The 13,822-nt window shown below is 30.8% G+C and overlaps 1 protein-coding gene across 2 annotated transcripts in view; it reads left to right on the plus strand.

The window, feature by feature from the left end:
- The window catches only part of LOC114324264 (uncharacterized), a 466,791-nt gene that overhangs the window by 216,784 nt on the left and 236,185 nt on the right, over window positions 1-13,822 (plus strand). For both annotated transcript variants that reach the window (XM_050649910.1, XM_050649911.1), the window contains exon 4: window positions 1,325-1,438. In XM_050649910.1, coding sequence (XP_050505867.1) covers window positions 1,325-1,438 — 114 coding nt within the window. The remainder of the gene's footprint in view (window positions 1-1,324; window positions 1,439-13,822) is intronic.

The following is a 13,822-nucleotide window of genomic DNA, read 5'->3' on the forward strand; positions in this document are numbered from 1 at the left end:
AAACTAAAATCGTACCTATTGCAAAATTGTTTCTATAGTGTAAGCGAATATATGGGTGATGTCAATAATTAATTCTATGTACTGTTTGTATTTTATCTTATAATAATTTTCAAGTGATATTTTATACAGTGAGCACGTAAAGGTTGGAATAAACTCATTTTCTCGAGAATGGACGATTTTGGAAAAAAATCCCGAAACAGGTCAATTTTTATTTTTAAATTGCGACTTTTTGACATATGTGTCATACTAGTGACGTCACCCATCTGGGCGTGATGACGTCATCTATAATTTTTTTAAATGAGAATAGGGGTCGTGTGATAGCTTATTTGAAAGGTAATTGAATTCTCTATTCAGTGATAGAAACATTAATATAATTATTTATACAGCGTGTCCAAAAAAAAATTATTTAAATTAAATTTGTTGACATAAAAAGAAGAATGTGTGTAATTTATTTAACTCAAAATACATTTTACTGCTATCAGAAAACAGGAAATAAAGTTTATTTAACAAATAAATATCGTTTTAGCATTTTAGCCGCCCACTCACATTCCTCTTTTTGAACATTTAATTTTTTTACATTTGAACATTTGATTTAAGGGAAAAGCAATGATTATTTTTCAAATAAACATTTTTTTCTGTGCTCTAAGAACCTTAAAATGTATTTTGGACTAAATAAAAATTACATGCATTCTTCTTTTTATGTCAATAAAATTAATTTAAAAAAATTTTTTTAGACACCCTGTGTAAATAATTATGTAAATGTTTATATTACTGAATAGAGAATTAAATTACCTTTCAAATGAACTATCACATGACCCCTATTCCTATTTAAAAAAATCATCGATGACGTCATCACGCCCAGGTGGGTGACGTCACTAGTATGACATATATGCTAAAAAGTCGTAATTTAAAAATAAAAATTGACCTGTTTCGGGATTTTTTCCAAATCGTCCATTCTCGAGAAAATGAATTTATTCCAACCTTTACGTGCTCACTGTATAATATGTATTTATTTGTATTTCAAACTGACGTATCCTATATCATGTAGATGATCTTGCAGGACAAATAAATTATTCTATTCTATTCTATTCTATTCTATTCTATTCTACCGTAGAAATTTAAAGTCTAGTAGAAGTAGCACGAGCTATACTGTAAAAGTCAGAAATGTAGTTTGCAGCCACGATCTTACTATCGATTGCCTTCTGAATATATAGCTAGAGGCAGAGCCTTTATGAAGAGGTATTTTTGACTCAAAATGTATAATTATTGTATAAAATTGAAACCTGCATATACTGAAATTAATTTATTTCTTTCTTTTATCTAGAAAATTTAGCTGTCAATGCTTGGATGGCTATACGGGGCCATACTGTTCCAATGGACCAAAATCTTTTTGTGACGCAGGAGGAACACCCACTTGCAAAAATGGCGGTACCTGCATGTAAGTACAATTTACCCCTTTTATATTATATTCTTAGAGCAGGCCGCATCTGTAGAAATATTAGTACATTTGGACGTTGAGAGGTGACTCAATTTTTTTTGCAGAAATTGCTTGGAAATAACTTAAATAATAATATTTGAGTTGTCCTCCCTCTCAGGAAGGTCCGGAACATTGTTGAAATAATCAAAATGTCAAAAAATGAAGGAAAAATTCGATTTTTTTTTCATTTTTTGAATATAACTTCAAAAGTATTAATTTTAGAAAAAAGTTGGACTGACATAAAAGTTGCGTAATTAAATTTACTACAATATAAAATTGGTTAAAAATTTAAAAAATAGTCACCCTTGTTGCAAAATAGCAATAATTGCAAAAAAAACCATGCAAAAACAAGTATTTGCATTTTACGGTTTTCAACCATTTATGCTACACTTAGGACCTTCATATTTCACCCAGAAAAACTTTATGATACAGTAAAATAGTACTGTACCTTTCATTAAAATCGGTTTAATAGATTCTGCAAAATAAATTTTGCAATCCAGCTTTCGCAAAAAAAATTCATTTTTTCAAAATGTTACAGGACTGAAAATAAAGCAGACAACAAGTTGAATTTTTTTGCGTATAGAAGTGTACTGTACCTTTCATTTGCAATTTGCAAAATTAAAATCGATTAACTACCACGGCGTTAGGAATTTTTTAAAATAAACATTAATTATTGGTGCTACGCGCAGGACAGCGGATAGTTTGCTCTGATTGGGCATTCCAATGACCTTTGATAATGATTGATACATTTTAATATTTATTACATATCGATATAAATAAATAAAAAAACCTATACAGAAGTAAAAACTTCAAATTGTATTTTGGTATAAAATCGTTTATTTAAAAACTATCTAAAAGTCATCCACATGGATTGCAAAACGTTTTCGTTCTGATCAGAACATCTTCAGTGCATTCCGCAAAGTAGTTGTAACTAGCACACCAATGAAGGTGTTAACTTCATAATATATGGCTTACATTAAAAATTTTAATAAAATATTGTGACTACTAGTCGATGTTAAAAGATTAAATTATGTATGTGCCTAAAGAGCAACATGCTTCCCTGGTCGAAAAAACTAGGTACTTGCCATTTCAATTAGCACAGACCAGCTGAGTTGGTCTGTGCTAATTAAAATGGCAAGTAGGGGAGAGTAGGGTAAAGTGGAATAGCTAAAATTTGAAATTAAATAAATTTTACAATTTTCGAAATGAAATTTTGTAAAAAACACATCTTATTACAGTATAGTTTAAGATCATTACGTCGAAATATAAATTAAGTTAAGTTATTAAATTTTTTGTTATGCGTGGGTTTGTCAGACATTGTCTTTTTTTCACTTTGCCCCGCATGGTTGGGTAAAGTGAAATATTCTAGAGTACGGTTTGAAATCGGCCTAGCTTCTTACTTGGCGCTTCTTCCTTATTTTTTCCGGATTTAATCTTCCAATTTAACGTAGCAACAAAAATTCCGTGTTGCATAGCAGCTTGATTTTGGCAAAGTCCCCCGTTCGCAAACATTTGATTCCCGGTATCATTGGCTCCACAGACTATTGTTGTTGAGTCGTTTTTCGTTTATAGTTTCGCATTTTACATCTGGAAATACACATATCCTTTTTTAATTGTAGCAATCAAGTATAATTACAAGTGGGGCGAAGTGAAACGATAGTTCACTTTGCCCCATCTATTAACATTTCACATTGCCCCAAATGGATTTAAAAGCAAACTTGTTCAGTAAAAATTTTTAACCGTAACATAACAATCTATATTTTATATAAAAGATAGTTAAGTATGATTGCTTTTGTGTGTTGCTTTCAAAAATATGTTTAGTTAAACAAGATAGAAGAACTAGCAATTACACTCACCTGTAGATCTTACAAATGGTCGTCCAAAAATGTATATATAGTGATATTTTCAATAACATCGACAGACGACCGTTACAAAATGATCGTTACTACTTCTAAACATTGATTGGATTGTAAACAGTGATGGATCCGTTTGCGGAAAAATTTGAAAACGAGCTATTTCGCTTTACCCCACTATTTCACTTTGCCCTTCCCTCCCCTACCTAGTTTTTTCGAGCAGGGAAGAATGTTGCTCTTTAGGTACATACATAATTTAATCTTTTAACATCGACTAGAAGTCACAATATTTTATTAAAATTTATAATGTAAGCCATAATATTATGAAGTTACCACCTTCATTGGTGTGCTAGTTACAACTACTTTGTGGAATGCACTGAAGATGTTCTGATCAGAACGAAAACGTTTTGCAATCCATGTGGATGACTTTTAGATAGTTTTTAAATAAACGATTTTATACCAAAATTCAATTTGAAGTTTTTACTTCTGTATAGTTTTTTTAAACTATGGTATACAGCCAACTATTGCGGTTTTCCCATTGATTTTATAAATAAATAAATTTCTTTATTGCAAAATAAAAACACATTCTCTATCTTTTGAAATAACACTTTTTTTAGCAAAAACTTTCATTGTTCATATATTTTAACTTAGAGAATAAAAGTTTATTATTTTTAAACATATGCAATTGTTTAAACAATATTTCACAAACAATAATAAAATAATTTGATTTTTGTGGAATTAAAATATTAAAATACAACAAAATATAGAGTAAGAAAATAATATATTAGATAAAGATTGGAAGAAATTTTGGTGTAAATCAACTTGTGTGAATCGAACACCGCTGTCCTGCGCGTAGCGCCAAAAATTAATGTGTATTTAAAAAATTTCCTGACGCCGTGGTAATTAATGAATTTTAATTCCGCAAATTGCAAATGAAAGTTACAGTACACTTCTATAAGCAAAAAAAATTCAACTTGCTATCTGCTTTATTTTCAGTCCAGCAACATGAAAAAAAAATGAATTATTTTTGCGAAAGCTGGATTGCAAAATTTATTTTGCAAAATCTATTAAATTGATCTTAATGAAATTTACAGTGTTGTTTTGCTATATCATAAAGTTTTCTGGGTAAAATATGAAGGTCCTAAGTGTAGCGTAAATGGTTGAAAAACGTAAAATGCGAATACTTGTTCTTGTATGGTTTTTTCGCAATTATTGCTATTTTGCAACGAGGGTGACTATTTTTAAAATTTTTAACCAATTCTGTATTGTAGAAAATTGAATTACGCAACTTTTAGGTCAGTACAACTTTTCTCAAAAATGAACAGTTTTAAAGTTATAAATCAAAAAACCAATAAAAAAATCGAATTTTTCCTTCGTTTTTGACATTTTGATTATTTAAACAATGTTCCGGACCATTTTGAGTTGGAGGATAACTCAAATATTAGTATTTGAGTTATTTTCAAGCAATTTCAGCAAAAAAAATTGAGTCACCTCTCAACATCTATCTCAAAACAGATGCGCCCTGGACTATATGTAATTTTAATGCTTCACACATATATAATTATTATTTTATCAATATTGTTGGTGCCGAGAATTAAACTCGTGCGCTCTTGCTTAGAATACCAGGACCTTGCAGCTGAGCTACGGCCAGCTGCAAACTTCTGCGCTCGTGAGAAATATGTATTTTTTCTCACTTGTTGTACAATATAATATTTTTAGGCGAAAAAAATGATTGTTTCAGCCTTTATTATTGTTTAAAAAACAAAGAAAAATAAGCTGTACGTCTTCTCAGTTTTTTTCCTGGTTTTTTCCTCGTGATTTGCTATGGGATCACTAACACGAGAATTTTACTGTCATTATTAAGTATTCTTGTTAAAGTTACTTTCATGTAATCGAATGAACTATCTTCCGATAATGTTCGAGGAACGCAACACATAAATATCGGCAATATCATTTTAACGGCATCTACTTTAAAATGTATAATATATGTCTGAATTCTCAATATGAATGAGTCAGATAAAATCAAATTATTAGAAGAATTTTTTTTACCAAGCAACAAAAATGAAATAAAAAAACTAAGTTTTCAATCTAATGGCATATAAAACAGCATAATGCTACTGTATATCCCACTAGACTGAAAACAATGGGAACCTTCTCTGGTTACACCTTCGAGGCTTCTACAATTTGCAAGCCATAATGGATGCTGAGACTTAGGAAGATGAGGGAATTTTACAATTTATAATTCACGTTCCATCTGCTCAGCGCGGTAAAGTTCCAACGAGAATGATTCCCCTCGTACTCCAATCAGAGTAAACATGTAAATCAAAAATGAATAACCATTTTCAATTTTGTTGCAAAACGAAAATACAGCTGCATCATATTCTAGTCCAATCAGAGAGTACAACAAGCATCTCTACCGGTTTCCAAACTTATTAGTCTCTCATCAGGAGGCACATATGCTGCTCTCTCTGATCCAACCAAAACAAACCCCGGCGTGCAGTCACGGATTGCAACGAACGAAATGGCATAGATGCCCTAGCGGCAACTGCTAGCAAAAAACTAAGTTTTTAATCTAATTGCATATAAATCACCATAACGCTACTCTACATTCCACCAGACTGAAAACAATGGGAACCTTCTTTAGTTACACCTCCGAGGCTTGTACAATTTGCAAGCCATAACGGATGCTGAAACTAAGGAAAATGAAAAAATTTTACAATTATTAGATTGACAACTTGGTCTTTTACTAGCAGTTGCCGCTAGGGCATCTATGCCATTTCGTTCGTTGCAATCCGTGACTGCACGCCGGGTGTATTAAATATTGTGATGTATAATGCCTTTTAGGTCCAAACTAATTAAAACTCTCTTTCTTGGTTCAGATACATTATATTTACATTCAAGTCCATCAATGACTAACTATAACAACGTGTTTACATATAACAGTAACGACCTAGTACAATAATTAAATACTGAGTACAACAATCTTTCTCCACCGAGTTAATGTTTATATACACATTTAAATAATAACAAAACATGACAATTCAATGTTACTTGCGGTTATTGATACAAGAACAGATACTACATGGATTAATGACTTTGAATGAGTTTAAAACATATTTTGTACAGGGTGATATTATAATACCACACCTCCCCGTTTTGTTAAAATTACATATTTTTAAAATAAGATTGATTGTCTATCATCGCCGTTTTTTAAAAAAAGAAAGTCCTAAGAAGAGAAGAAGAATATCTGAGTGTATATCCCTCTTTCCCTTTCACAGAGTGTTTATGATTACCTAATACTATTTTCAAAAATTAAATTTCCTAACTATCCTAACTAACTGTAACATGGTACATTTCAGATCAATCGATTTTTCCCTAAACATGTATATTCTTTTTCCTATTTTACACAAAAGTTCATATTTTCCCTATACTAAAACTGGTATTTTATAACCTATTACTAGTTCACGTACTTTCACGTCGTGTCTTTTCGTCCTTTTTTTTTTCGTTCACTAATTCACTTCATCAAAACAGTGTCCACAGTGAATGAAGTTGATCCTAACTTTTAAATAGTCTTTTAGTGCCTATAAGCCGTAACTAATTTAATTGTGATAAAATCTCGACTTTAATACTTCCTAAGCTAAGCTAAATATTACCTAAACTTCTATTAAATAGTATATATATTATGGTATAAAAAAATAATTTAACGTTACTTTGCTATTTCATCTTATTATTTCAGTCTTATTTTGATTTATTTATATACACCTTACTAACTTTAGAATATTGTACCTATAATAGAAATGTAATCTCTCTAAAACTTTTAATATGTCTCTAAAAAACTTCTAATAACTCTCTTGTACCTATAATAAAGATTTAATCTCTCTAAAAACTTCTAAAATGTCTCTATAAAACTTTCAATATCTCTCTTGTACCTATAATAAATATTTAATCTATGTTTCTGAATGTCTAAAAATTTCACTTTCTGTGTCCCTTTGCTTACTATCTACTAACACTTATTGTAAGATATTGTCTATCCTTAATTCAAACACTTCCATTTTCCGCGAAAATTTAACCTGAATTCATTATCTACATTTAAAAATAAGTTATTTATAATTTACGTTACTTTAGAAAAAAAATTACAACTTTAATTCTTAGACAAAAATTCAATGATTAGCTACTTATTTGCTTAGTATCTTCTTAATTTTGCTTGTTTATTTTGGCATTTTTTATGTTTCTTCTTTCATTTTTCCCACATATTTTAATAAAATTATTTTTTTTTCTCTCTCTCTTCTTCTTGTCTGGTACTATAACTATATTTCTTCATTTTTCTCCACATAATAACACTTCTACAGTGTACATAATTCATCTTCATATAACAATCATTTGTCATTTAATCATCAATATATCATTTCATAATATAACATCATAATAATCACTTCCTTTACTTATCCCTCAATGCCTACGTTCGACTAATCAAAGTGGCTTTACTCGAGAGAAAAGTTCCAATTCTTCTACATATTCCATATAACAATCATAATACTCAATACTAGCCACGAAACCTCTACAATCTACCTTAACAGAAGCGGGTATAACATCGTTGGCTAGATCAAATTCTTTTACAAATTTCACAACCTCAATCCCTTGCTTTGAGGCCGTTGTTTATTCACGAATAATCATGAATAAAATAGGTACTCTCAAAACACAGAGTGGGTCTCTAATAAGCTTTCAAGCTTCTATAAATCACTTAGTACCTTCCTAATTTGACAAGAGCAGTGGGTTTCTTATTGTCTCTAGTTGCCTCATAATATTTAGCTTATAATATTGTTAGTTCTTCTTCTTATCTATCTAGTTCTTCTCCAAATTCCTTATCTCGACGCATCAGGTCGGTTCGTTAAAAATAAATCTCTTGCTTATAGAAATGTTTATCAACGTATGTCATCACTAATCATTATTCATTAAAAAAATATCATTTATCACTCAAAAAATATTAATTCAGGTTCATATCATACAAAATTTAACACAAAATTGATTAAAATGTATCTATAGAATCAATAAATATCAATAATAAAAACAACTGGCTAATAAAAATTCAATAATAGTATACATATTCGACAAAAATTCAATAAAAAAATAGCATATGCAAAAGTTAGATAAAAATATTCAAAATAAGTTTATATCTCAAACTTCGATAGAAATTTTTGGAAAAAATTCGATATTCCATAAAATATTCAAAAATAACCGTACTAAAAATCGAAATCGGATAGATTTTTCAAATAAATTCAATAAAATTCAAAATTCAATAATAGCATATATAATAAACTTCGATAAAAATATTCAATTCAAAAATCACTTCATGTTTCAAAATTCATAGATATTCTTAAAAAAAAAATCGATACTTCATAAATTATTCAAAAATCAGCAAAGATAAATATTCAATGTTCAATAATAATATAAAAACGAGGGAAGCATTTTTAATAAAGATAGACATTCTTACTTACATTTTATCACTTGTGTCTTTTTTCACTGGGTTCTCTGCATTCTTCCTGTCCTGGTCTGGTCCATTTTCCGCCGTCGGTGTTTCCAATCTGGTGCCGCCATCTTTGTTCCTTACAGAAGATTCTCCTCTAATCTGCAGGATCAGCCATGTATTAAATAGTGTGATGTTAATGTATTTTTGGTCCCAATTAATTAAAACTCTATTGTTTGGATAACTTTATATTTACATCGTATAAACGGTGATTCAACCATAATTGTTTACAAATACAAATCATTACCTATACCACACATTTGTACATATCAAGTATCTAATTATAACAACGTGTTTACATATATAACAGTAACGACCTAGTACAATAATTAAATACTGAGTACAACAATCTTTCTCCACCGAGTTAATGTTTATATACACATTTAAATAATAACAAACATGACAATTCAATGTTACTTGCGGTTATTGATACAAGAACAGATACTACATGGATTAATGACTTTGAATGAGTTTAAAACATATTTTGTACAGGGTGATATTATAATACCACACGGGGTTTGTTTTGGTTGAATCAGAGAGAGCAGCATATGTGCCTCCTGATGAAAGACTAATAAGTTTCGAAACCGGTAGAGGTGCTTGCTGCACTCTATGATTGGACTAAAATATGATGCGGCTGTATTTTCGTTTTGCAACCAAATTGAAAATGGTTATTCATTTTTGTTAAACAAATTAATTTATTATTTGTTTGTATTGTGAGAACGTCAAATAAATTTAGTTTTAAACTTAAATTGTAGCTTATTCCCACCTAAAATAGTAAATTGTATAAAAAGTAAAAGGAAGACATTAAGATATTACAACACCACTAGTGGCGGCGCAGTAATACTCAGGGATTAGCGACCCTCTGAGTTTGTTCGGCGCCTTCATGCCCTCAGCTAACGTAGCTCAGGTAAAATCGGCGATTTCGTCCCCTGCCCGTCATCTTATACATCTGTATATTTCATGAGACAATGAATACGTCTTCCTTCAGCTCATAATAGAGAGTAAGAGCAGTTAGAATGTCAGTACCTAACTTAACAGCTGAGAAATTCTTATTTTGGTTCACACGGTTTGCTAAGGTAGGATCAAAATGGAGAAACATTTTCAAAGATTAAAATTTACGCCCATTAACAAATATTTTTATTTAAGGCCCTTCTTCATCCATTCCACACATACCACGTACACATATCCACAAACACAAATTCTGTGGCATAGCCTATTAGAAATTTATATGAAACACCTCTAAATGAAATTATAAATCAAATACAAAACTAATATAACAGGTCAACTGTCTCATTTAATAAGAAGAAAACGTTACCAAGTGGTTGTGTCTTTATCGTGGTTACTTTAATATTTTAAGATAAAAAGTATCAGTCAGTTTGAACTTTCCGGAGTTTACTTTGGCTGTGGTCCAACCGTATAATCGAAATTATACTTGCTGGGTAAGCTTACGGAATAAAAAAAGTGCATGAGAAGCTAAATTATTAATGTAACGTGAAGTTCTTTTACGGCTTATTTAAAAATAATGACAAATGATCTGATTCGAGTTTTTAATTTTTGTTATTACATTTTTGTTTTTTTAATCCGATTTGTTTGGTACTAGAAATTTGCTAAACGATGAAACAGTTTTGGAAATATACAGGGTGTTTCAAAAAGGTATGTCATAAATTAAATCACGCATTCCGGGGACAAATAGGCATTCTAATAGGCTATGCCACAGAATTTGTGTGTGTGGCTATGTGTACGTGGTATGTGTGGAATGGATGAAGAAGGGCCTTAAACTAAAAATATTTGTTAATGGGCGTAAATTTTAATCTTTGAAAATGTTTCTCCATTTTGATCCTACCTTAGCAAATCTTGTGAACCAAAATATGAATTTCTCAGCTGTTAAATTAGGTACTGACTTTCTGACTGATCTTACTCTCTATTATGAGCTAACGGAAGACGTATTTATGTTTCATGAAATATACAAGGTGTCCCAAAAGATTGGTCATAAATTATACCACAGATTCTGGGGTCAAAAATAGGTTAATTGAACCTCACTTACCTATATACAATAGTGCTCACAAAAAAAGTTACAGTCATTTGAAGTTACAAAATGAAAATCGATTTTTTTTCATATATCGAAATCTCTTAGAGATTTTTCATTGAAAATGGACATGTGGCATTCTGATGGCAGCAACATCTTAAAAAAAATTGAAGTGAAATTTGTGCACCCCATAAAAATTTTATGGGGGTTTTGCTCCCTTAAACCCCCCAAACTTTTGTGTACGTTCCAATTAATTCATTATTGTGGTACCATTAGTTAAACACATCGTTTTTAAAACTTTTTTGCCTCTTAGTATTTTTTCGATTAGCCAATTTTTATCGAGATGCGGCTTCTTTTTTAATATGTTTACATAAAAATTCTATGGGGGTTTTGGTCTTTTAAACCCCCCAAGTATTCGTGTACGTTCCAATTAAACTATTATTGTGGTACCATTAGGTAAAGACAGTGTTTTTAAAACGTTTTTGCCTCTTAGTCACCTTTTATCGAGATGTGGCTTCTTCTTCAAAATATACCTAAAAATGTAAATTATAAATAAATTTTCAGATTATTAACAGACAGGTATATCATAATAGGTACTTTACCATATACAAATATGTGGTGGATTCGACAAATATTCAAAATATCTCGATAAACACTGGCTTATCGAAAAAGTACTAAGAGGCAAAAAAGTTTTAAAAACATTGTGTTTAATTAATGGTGCCACAATAATAATTAAAATGAACGTACACAAAAGTTTGGGGGGCTTTAAGGGAGCAAAACCCCCGTGACCCGTCAAAATAGCCCAGTCAAAACAGCTCCGTCAAAAAAGCCCCGTCAAAATAGCCCGAACACAAAATAGCCTCGACAAAATAGTCCGCAAACAAAATAGCCCCGACAAAATAGATCGCACACAAAATAGCCCCGGTCAAAACAGCCCCGGCTAAAATAGCCCCGGCTAAAACAGCCTCTTATAAACAATTACATAATTATTTATACAAGGTGTCCAAAAACTTTTTTTTAATTTAAATTATTTGACAAAAAGGAAGAATGTATTTAATTTATTTAATTTAAAATGCATTTTACTGTTGCTCAAAAACAGAAATAAATGTTTATATCATAAATAAACATTGATTTTCGCTTAACTTAAATGTTCGAACTTCCAAGAGGCAGGGAAGACAGGACTCGAGTTCTCTGAAAAGACCATTCTTATTTAATGTGGTTAAGATAAACATCTGAATAGAGGATAATTACCATTTCCGAAAAAATGTATTTTTAAGGAATTATTTCATGATGAATTCTGAAGGGAGCTTTTTTGTCGAGGCTATTTTGTCGGGGCTATTTTGTCGGCGGGCTATTATTCCGCGGCATCTTTGTCTGCAGGCTATTTTGTCGGAGCTATTTTGTGTGCGGGATATTATGTCGGGGCTATTATGTCGGAGCTTTTTTGACGGGGCTATTTTGACGGGGTTCCCAAATCCCCCATAAAATTTTTATGGGGTGCACAAATTTCACTTTAATTTTTTTTAAGATGTTGCTGCCATCAGAATGCCACATGTCAATTTTCAACGTAAAATCTCTAAGAGATTTCGATATATAAAAAAAAATCGATTTTCATTTTGTAACTTCAAAGGGCTGTAACTTTTTTTGTGTACACTTTTGTACTAAGGTAAGTTGGATTCAATCAATTTATTTTTGTCCCCGGAATGCGTGATTTAATTTATGACATAACTTTGATGACGTTAGCTTTGTATGTTTTAAATATTAATTGCCAAAATATAATTATTTACCTTAAAATTTCAAAGCCCAATATAAAATTAGATGTGAAAACAACTTTTTTGTGTAATATAAAGAAACTTCAAAACACAAAAATTCGACAAAAACCGCAAAAAATTCAACTGACTGACAGCCACAAAAGTAAACAAAGCAGAAACGTCAAACAAATTGTGCTTAAAATATGAAAACATATCGAATCGTCTTTTTTTGTACCTATCTGTTTTCAATGCACTGAGTCTAGATGGTTCATAAAAATAACATGTGTTTTTACTTAATAACAAACGGCAGCTGGTTTGTCATGAGTTTCATGCGTGGAAGAGAAATGTAAAATGTAAAAATGAAAAAGTATGTGTTTTATCTTGCCAGGTATTAATGACGCACGGGTAAAGACTCGCGGACTCAACTGTATCTGAGTATTTGAGATACAGTGAAAGCGTATGTGAAGATTTGCTTTTGTAAAAACGAAGGTTTATTATAATAACGATCTACATAATAAGTTTTTTAGTTAGGAATATGAAAAACATTACACAATAAAGAGAAAGAACTAGAAATTGAGAACAAAAAGGCAAATTTAGATTTCCTTGTGTAAATCCATACAAAAATGAAAAGAAAACGAAAAATAAAACTAGACAGTGGATGTTTGATATTATGCAGTGTTAATATTATTAGTGGATTAGTGGATGTTAGTTAAATTATGCAGTGGATGCAGTTAATGAAAAAGGGTAACAGGAGGTATAGGTTGAATAACACCTCCTTAAAACAGAATTCTTGTGGAAGTGGGAAGCTATATCAGAAAGAATAATGACAGTTAAAATTAAATATAATGAGTAAATAGAAATCTTCATCATCGCGTATGGACCGAATGAGGATGAAAAATCAGAATGAAAAGAATGTTGCTGGGAAGAATTATCTCACAATTAACTGAAGTTAGTAAGGGTCATAAATAAGTTGTAGGAGATCTTAATAGTAGAGTAAGGAAGAAAGATAACTAGTATATATCATACATATACATAGGAAAACACGGAGAATGAGTAAGAAATATCAATAGTCGAATATTGCTCGATTATTGTCTAGTAATCGAGCATTTTTCTGGGTAACAATTAAGTCTGACTTAATTCGTAACAGTCAAGTCAGCAACTTAGTTATTAAATACCAATACCTTCTACACC

Source organism: Diabrotica virgifera, chromosome 4, assembly GCF_917563875.1.
Source record: "Diabrotica virgifera virgifera chromosome 4, PGI_DIABVI_V3a".
Lineage (NCBI taxonomy): Eukaryota > Metazoa > Arthropoda > Insecta > Coleoptera > Chrysomelidae > Diabrotica > Diabrotica virgifera.